The 8906-nt window shown below is 42.6% G+C and overlaps 1 protein-coding gene across 1 annotated transcript; it reads left to right on the forward strand.

The window, feature by feature from the left end:
- Nucleotides 1-572: 572 nt before the first annotated feature.
- Nucleotides 573-7689, forward strand: LOC123965819 (integrin alpha-V-like; the record flags this gene model as incomplete). Its single annotated transcript, XM_046042170.1, has 7 exons — nt 573-622; nt 1753-1860; nt 4830-4885; nt 5032-5186; nt 6992-7129; nt 7226-7293; nt 7517-7689. Coding segments are annotated over 7 exons (741 nt in total), but the record flags the coding sequence as incomplete, so codon positions are not given.
- Nucleotides 7690-8906: the final 1217 nt, after the last annotated feature.

Here is an 8906-nt window from a genome sequence, read left to right on the forward strand (position 1 = left end):
GAGCGTGCAGCTTGTATAACAGTGTAAAGTAGTGAGCGTGCAGCTTGTATAACAGTGTAAAGTAGTGAGCGTGCAGCTTGTATAACAGTGTAAAGTAGTGAGCGTGCAGCTTGTATAACAGTGTAAAGTAGTGAGCGTGCAGCTTGTATGACAGTGTAAAGTAGTGAGCGTGCAGCTTGTATAACAGTGTAAAGTAGTGAGCGTGCAGCTTGTATAACAGTGTAAAGTAGTGAGCGTGCAGCTTGTATAACAGTGTAAAGTAGTGAGCGTGCAGCTTGTATGACAGTGTAAAGTAGCGAGCGTGCAGCTTGTATGACAGTGTAAAGTAGCGAGCGTGCAGCTTGTATGACAGTGTAAAGTAGCGAGCGTGCAGCTTGTATGACAGTGTAAAGTAGCGAGCGTGCAGCTTGTATAACAGTGTAAAGTAGCGAGAGATAGAATCAGATATTTACAAACATGTGAGGGGTGGACTCACTTTGTGAGATACTGTATATGCACACTGTATATGTGTGGAGGCACCGCAGGGATCAAGTGAACTGCTGTTGTGTAAAAGCTGATGTGTTTTCTGTCTTTCAGATTTAATAGTGGGAGTGTTTGGAGCAGACAAAGCTGTTTTATACAGGTAATCATCCTGTGTGTTCACCCCTGCTGGAGGAGTTTAATGAGCGAGGCCACCTCTGATATCAAAGCGCTGCTGTTTTCTCCTCCCGACTTTACAGAAGCCGTTAGGAACCACTTAACCCTTTCAGCCCAGAGTCTCGTTCTCCTGCTAATTTATTTATCCCCCTTCACTGCAGCGAAATTTTAATAATTATTGTACTACCACTCAAAAGTTTTAAAAACACCCGCCATATTTGTAGTTCTTCTGTAAATCTAAGTAGTTCAAGTCCAGTGAAAAACCTTTAATGGAACAAAGTCAGCAGCAAAAGTTAGTTTACGATAAGAAAACAACATCTAAAATTAACAATTAAATAAAGGAGTTTTGTTCATTATTTCTCCGTAGGATCAACTGATGACCAGCTTCTCTGTCTTCCCTCATTAATATTATATATAATAGATGTAATACAGTCCAAATAAAGCTTCTGATGGAGTACTAACAGGCTGCTCCAAGCTGTTTACTTTCCTTCCACTGCTGCAGAATAACTGAAAGTTGTGAAATAATGAACAAAACTCCTTCATTTAATTGTTAATTCTAGATCTGAGAGTGTCTGTTTTGGTGACTTTGGTAACTTTTGCTGCTTACTTTGGTACCATTTAAGGTTTTTGACTGGACTTAAACTACTTATTTTCACATAAGAACTACAAACATGGCGGCTGTTCTTAAACTTCTAACTGGTAGTGTGTTATCCATCTTCTCAGAGAAAAATCTATCCACACAGACAATGATACACACGGCATTATGGGAACTGTAGTTGCACTCAATTATTCTGAAAATAATAAATTATTATCATAATAAGTTTTCCTCTATTTTTATCATGCAGGGGTTTTTTTTTGAATGGAGCAGCTGAGGCCTGAAATTAATTTATATAAATGTCTGTATTTATTGGCAGTTGACTTAAAACTAATTTTTAATGATGCATCTCATTCATTTCTGACTCCTGCTCTCTGTGTTGTAATGCAGCTGAATTCATCCTTTAGCTGCTCTCAGATTTGTCTGAGGGATGAAATTTAAACACTACGTTGACCAGCAGTCCGTTAGCGAGCCGCTGAGCTGCAAAGTGAAATAAAACTGTGTGTGTGTGTGTGTGTCAGAGCTCGACCAGTCATCAGTGTGAACGCCACGTTAGACATCACGCCTCAGATCATCAACCCAGAGGAGAAGACCTGCACACTTCCTGGAACAACCACTCATGTGTCCTGGTGAGTCTGTCCTGACTGTTCTCTGAACAGTGATCATGAAGCGATGTGTTTCTTTTTGCTTCCTTTCTCCGCCCTGTCTGAAAAAACATCTTTACACATGAACACACGCGCGTGCTTTTCTGTGGATGATTGAAATTGTGATATCGTCTGAAAAGAAAACAAAAAGGGAGAAAGGGAGAGTTCAGGTGCAGGAAGCTCTGACTGTGTAAAGGAAATGTTGACACAGCTTTTATCAGCATGCCCTCCCCGTATATCAAGTCTTCCATTTGTTATCGTAGTTGTGTTTTAAGTATAAATTAAGGGTTAACCCTATTGTTTGGGTTTTTTTGTCAGTGCTGGAAGAAGAACATTTTTCCGCCATTTAAAATCTTTTGAAAAATTCTGTCACTACTCCGGATCTCCGACTGCCACAAAATCTTCGGTAGATCATATTTGGACCAAGCTGATCAAAAGTTGCGTAAAGTTTGTTGATATCTCATTTGGCTTTCAAGATATTGACTAAAACGTTTAGAAAGGGGTGTGTCTCAGGACATAAACAGACAATAATCGGCAACAGTTTGTCCACTCATCACAAAACTCACAGGATATGTTCACATAAGTGCCTGAGACATGAGCCCTGAAAGTGTAATTCAAATTAAAGGGGGCGCTACAAGTGTATCACACAAATTAGACAATATAACAGATGTTAATTCTCCAATCATCACACTAACGTGCAGGATATATCCTCAGAAGTAACTGGAACATGTTCTAATAATACTAATAATAATAAAACATTTTATTTATAGGCGCCTTTCTGAACACTCAAGGTCACCTCACAAAACACAATAAAACAGTACAGCAATAATCGATAGAATTAACAACTATAATTACAGTGAATAAAATCAGGGTACAAAACAACTGGAAACAAAGATTGCTGTGATCACGTGGGATATTTAAAAAGATGTGTTTTCAGGCGGGATTTAAAAACGGAAAGCGAGTCAATGTTGCGGATGTCTGGTGGAAGAGAGTTCCAGAGACGAGGGGCAGAGAGACGGTCGGAGGCGATTAATGTTACGTAAATGAAAGTATGCAGACCGAGTGACATTATTAATGTGAGCTTGAAGTGAAAGTGTGCAGTCTAGGATCACACCCAGACTCTTGACCTGAGGGGAGGGGAAAACTGTGGAGTTGTCAATGGTAAGAGAAAAACTGTCAGATTTAGTCAAAGTGGATTTGGTGCCAATGAGGAGAACCTCCGTTTTGTCACTGTTAAGTTTGAGGAAGTTGCAGGAGAACCAGGATTTGATTTCAGTTAGGCAATCAGAGAGGGAGGTGGGTGGGAGAGATGTGGTAGGTTTGGTGGACAGGTAGAGCTGGGTGTCATCTGCATAGAAGTGGAAACGGAGGTTAAATTTACGAAAGAAAATTTGTGAGAGTTTCATTCAAATCGACCAATAGGGGACGCTATAAATGCAAGAAATGGATGAGGCATAAAGTAAATGAGACTATGGCTGCTTCTCAAGTCTCTTATTTGTCTTTTCATCGCTCCTCACTTGAACCGGACCTTGTTCCGCTCCGCCGTCTTGCAGGCCGTCCCAAAGCTGTTATTTGTGCTCCAAGGAGCTCTGAGCGAGGATACACCAGTGCATCCTTCACGGAAGTCTTTTACTGACCGACACGCCCCCTTATTGGATAGCTGTTATATTGATTGGAAGCTGCAGCTGATCGGACTGATCTGAAACATCAGAACAGATAACATTAAACTCAAGTGTATCGCTGTCTTGTTAAAATTGTTCATTGTAGGTCTGAACAACAAAGGCCCCACACACAGCTTTATTTATTTATTAGAAAGAGTTTTATTTCTTTTATTTCTCCCGTCAACTTTTATTATGGAGACAATTAAAGTCAGAGAGAGTCGGAGAGTCGGTCAGCAAGAAATTTCTATTCAGTCACACGTGAGGCTGCTCATTCCTGAGTTTAGTCCAAACAGAATAAAATATAGTAAACACGCAAGGAGTCGGACACTAAACTGCTAAAGTCTCTAATGAAGCGAGCAAAGCATCTGACGGAAGCAGCCGGCGGCTCCGCGAGTAAAATCAGCTGATGAAAGAATGAATGAAAGCTGCTGCTACGCTAAAACAAATTATTGGATTGATACGATGGAACGCAGCGATCGATCGGTGACGAGTGATGTGACCTGCAAAAAAACTCTATGCAGTCGTGTTTAAGGACATCAGAAGAGGAAATAAACAGGAAGCCTAAAACTGAGCGTCATCTCTGATACAAGTTACATCATTTCAATTTCCCTCAAACATTTAACCTAATAAATCCCAAGACAGCATGATCATACTCTGGGTTATTCACTAACGCATCAGAATCAATAAATCTAAATGAAGATAATATCAGCATCGTGCCTCTGAGCAGGACAAACAGTAGCTAAATACTTTTTCATGGGCAGGTGTTTGATAAAAGAGAATCCTGCTGCACTGAGAGACTGTGAGACTTTATTAGTACCAACCTTTTTATATACAGTCTATGGTACCATCACAGTGCACATGTATGTAGACACAAACGCTAAAAGTCTCGTCTCATTTCCTCGTCCCGTCTCTCCCGGTTTGGAAAAGACGCCAGTGAGGGAAACGTGGATGCAGTTAAGAGACTTGAGAAGCAGCCTATAACTCGACATCAACATTCAGCCAATGAGAGCAGGCGGCTTCTTTTTTTTAATACAAAACGTTCTTTACTCCCCTCCAGACCGAGTCGTCGGGGTCGTTGTCAGCTTGTCTTCATGCTAAGCTAACCGTCTCCTGGCTGTAGCTTCATGTTGAACGGGCAGATGTGAGCGTGGTGTCGATCCTTTCGTGAATCTCTGCCACTTACTTTTTCAGCTGTTATTTTCAGAGACGCAGAATCTAATTCTGTCATCTAACGCCGACTCCTTCCTCTCTCCTTGGTGACGCTGCAGCTGAGTGTCTGTGTGTGTTTTCCAGTTTTACGGTGAAGTACTGTCTGAAGGCCAGCGGCACCGGAGCTCCGGCTGTTCTCAGTAAGCAAAACGCCGCCTGCAGCAGTGACACACATGAAGACAGCTGACCTTTGATCAGTACAGAGCCACGTGTCCACGCTGACGATTGTGGTTCTGCCGCTTTCAAGACCGCTTCATGATCTCCTCTGTGTTTGGTCTCCCCCCAGATTTCCGTGTGGACCTGACGTTGGACCGCCTGAAGCAAAAGGAGGCGACTAAACGCGTCCTCTTCCTGCACAGTCGGACCTTTCAGTACTCAAAGAACATGGCGGTGTCCAACAGCAAAACCCCGACCTGCGAGGAGCAGTCCGTCTTCCTGCGGGTGAGAAATGGCACATTTTAAAATGAAAGAAGAAGAAAGTTCGAGCACCAGCGTGTCAAAACTGAATTATAATATATTTCTGTGAAACACATGAAAACACCACAACATTTTAACTGGTTTGCATTTAGAACAAATAACAACAGATTATGTCATTATGACATTCAAGTCGAAGTGTTTCCAGGTGTTTCCAGGTGTTTCCAGGTGTGGGGAGTGTTATAAAGCCTTCGGTGTCTCAGAGGGAGCTGTGTGACGTATGATAAATGTCCTCGAGTGATGTCACTTGAGTCGGCGTCGGCTGAAGACTACGAGTCTGAAACTAATCTGTTGGTGAGAAGTCAGAAAGACGTGATCTCACAGACTCTGCAGCTGCTGCATTAGCCTCTGCTGGCATAACACCCCCCCCCCTATATGTGACACACAACTGTCAGAGGCAGACTTGCATTGTGGGTAATGTAGGCGGCAGGTTTTGAAAAGGAAAAACAGTGTGTGAAATGCACCGCACGGTACCAGCTCCACTCGCCTTTGTTTGGTTTTTCCACTGTTTCGTATCACCTCCGTCAAGGTTCCAAGCGAGCGGAGGGAAACTAAAATGTGACGTGAAAACAGGACAGGCTGCTGATTGGTCAGAGAGAATATTCACTATTCACTGCATCATCATTCGCGCCAGACAGAGGCCAGCAACAGTTTTATATTTTACAATTTTCATACGTTATTTCATCACTAAATCCACTTCTGAGATGTTTTGAGATGAGAAATCAGCTGAGTAGATTTCGAATATTGACAGTTTTAGGAGAAGTGATGGCCGAACAAAAATGTGCTTGAAGGTTTTCAGAGTTGAGGAGCTCCGCAAGTGGCTGCGGGGGGAAGCCTGCGGCGATCCGCGGGAGGAGCGTGTGAGGCCGGCCAAACTGAGACCGAGCCAAGACCAAGACCAGTTCCCCACATTACACGACACACAATAAAATGTGGAACGAGAATTAAGTGCTAATTCATTCGTGATTTAAATTAAATGAATTAAATCTTTATTTCTTTATTCTTTCTTTCTAAGTGGCGGTAAAAGTTAATAACGTGGTCCCAGCCGTCTCAGTAAGGTCGCACTGCAGAATTTACAGCCACATCTTCTCCTCTCTGCCTCATTCACTTTCTTGGAGTGAAGGGCGGCGGGGACAGCAACCGTTAACGGGAACAACACATGATTTATTAGGTTTTACATCCAATCAAAGTTGGGATGTTAACAAATAAATCAGACAATGCAAAAGCAATTTATTGATATTCCCAAAGTTACGGTCTTGACTGGTCTTGAAATAAAATCCCGAGTCCTCAATGTCTGAAACCGACACCATCAAGAAGAGGTCTTGAGACCGGTCTACAACACGAGTGTGAAATTAAAAAGAGGATATCTCTGTTCTGCTGCGTAGATTTTGAGCGTTTATCTTTTAAACGATGAGTCTACATGTCGATATCATCAGCTGTTGTGAGCTAAATCTGTAGCTGCGTTTATAACAGCTGAAAAATGGCAATTAAAAAATAAACAGAGAGACGGATCCTTCAGTCATGTTATGAGTGTTGTCCTTGCATCTCTTGTCCACCAGAGGGCGCTCTGCAACACAAAACACAGCAATCAGCTGGACTTAACCTCAAAGCTCTATTTATAAAAATGAAAAGGTGTATTTTTTTTAATCTGCATGATGTTTCAGTGAGGTCTCGCAACTACACACAACACATGTTGGGGAGAATCTTTGTTCTTGTTATGAAAAACAGGATTTTACAGCAAGAGCTGAAGTGTGTTTCCGTCTCTCTCCCAGGACGACCGTGAGTTTCGGGATAAGATCACTCCCATCTCCGTGGCCATGGAGTACAGTCTGGACTACCAGCTGGCTGCAGACCCAACCGGACTGCTGCCCATCCTCGACATATCGGCCCCGACCGACGTCACCAAGCAGGTAGCGCCTCGTGTGTCCCGTCTGTGAAGCGGTTTCACAAAGACTGTTGCTTTCTGTTGTTTGGTCTCTTTATTCTTCTTCTCTCTGTTCCCTCAGGCTCACATCCTGCTGGACTGTGGAGAGGACAACATCTGTAAACCGGACCTGAAGCTGTCGGTGAAGAGGTCTGCGATATTCTGTCGTGAAGTGGCGCTTTATAAACACACTTTAATAGAAATAAAAAGCCACGTCTGTGTTTTATCTCCATTAAAACCACACTTGCGTAGTTGAACCAGGACTCAAACATTTCAGGACAATTAGAACTAATGCATAAATAATAATGTATACATAAGGTGATGTTTGTCTGAGTGTTTATTGTGCGTGTTGTCATTCTTTGTGTTGCTGCAGCGACCGGGAGCAGATCTACATCGGCGACGAGAACGCTCTGACTCTGGAGATCAGCGCTGAGAATCAGGGAGAGGGAGCCTACGAGGCCGAACTCCACGTCTACCCTCCACAGCAGGCCGACTTCACCGGCGCCGTCCGCAGTCAGGTGACTCCCTCGCGGCTTTAAGGTTCCTCTGAACGGATGTCAGTACTGAGGTCTCGGGTTACCTTCAGTGACTCGTTCACAGAACCTGTCGGTGGCTTTAGTTCGACAGATAATAACAGTCACAGACGGGTTCAGGTTCCTTTTATTGTCAACCAAACTTCAACCAACCCTGTCGGAGCAGAACAAGCAAGAGAAACATGACTACAAAATATGAAGAGTTTGAGTTAAACTAAAATATGGTTTTAAATATGAAAATAAAAAATATATAAAGTTGCAGATTACTATAATCTATAAAACAGCAGATATTCCACAGTACAGAAACAGCTTGTTGTTTGCAGCTTGTGATTTTTCAGACCTCTGAATGTCTTTCTGCTGTGATGGTTACAGACCAGTGCCTGGCCTTCACGTAGATTATATCAACCAGTGTCTGAGATTTTGTTTGGGCGGCAACAAAATAACAGCTGCAAGCAGCGATTTGTGGGTTCAAGCCTTTTTTTCACATCAGAGACATGAAAATAATTTCACACACCTGCTTTAACATTGTTACATTGCAAGATGTGTAACTGCTGCACAAACATTTCATTCCACGTCCAGTTATTGTGCAGTTGTAGCGCCCCCCAGTGGTCGATTTGAACCTTTCGGGGCGCGTCTCAGTTACTGATGAGGACGTATCCTTAGGGCTGGCCAATAAAACAATAATGAGAATTATCACAATGTAATTTTCCTCAATTACAATTTAATAAATATTCAATATATCGTCAATAAATATTTGGTTTGATTCATTTGAATCACGGACAAATGACAAAAGATTTACTGATTGTTGACAAAGATTTTATCGTAATAGTTTTACTAGTACTACTTTAATAGAATATGTTCTACCTCAGATTTGACCAGAAATAAAAGTTTTAAAATAATTAACCTTCTGGGGTCGTATTACAGAAAGTTCCTATCCTAGCTGCTTGGTAACCATGGTAATAAGGAAAAAGGGCGTTACAGATGAACAGTTCCTCAGTCAGCGTTCATTTCCTAACTTTAGATAAGAAAAGGGCGGCTGTGGCTCAGGAGGAAGAGCGGGTTGGCCGTTAATCGGAAGGTCGGCGGTTTAATCCCCGGCTCCCCCAGGCTGCGTGTCGAAGTGTCCTTGGGCAAGATACTGAACCCCGAATTGCCCCTGGTGGCTGTTCCACCAGTGTATGAATGTTAGTTTCTGTTTGAGCACTTAGGCTCAGTGTATGAATGTGTGTG

Source organism: Micropterus dolomieu, unplaced genomic scaffold (genome assembly GCF_021292245.1).
Source record: "Micropterus dolomieu isolate WLL.071019.BEF.003 ecotype Adirondacks unplaced genomic scaffold, ASM2129224v1 contig_11407, whole genome shotgun sequence".
Classification (NCBI taxonomy): Eukaryota; Metazoa; Chordata; class Actinopteri; order Centrarchiformes; family Centrarchidae; genus Micropterus; species Micropterus dolomieu.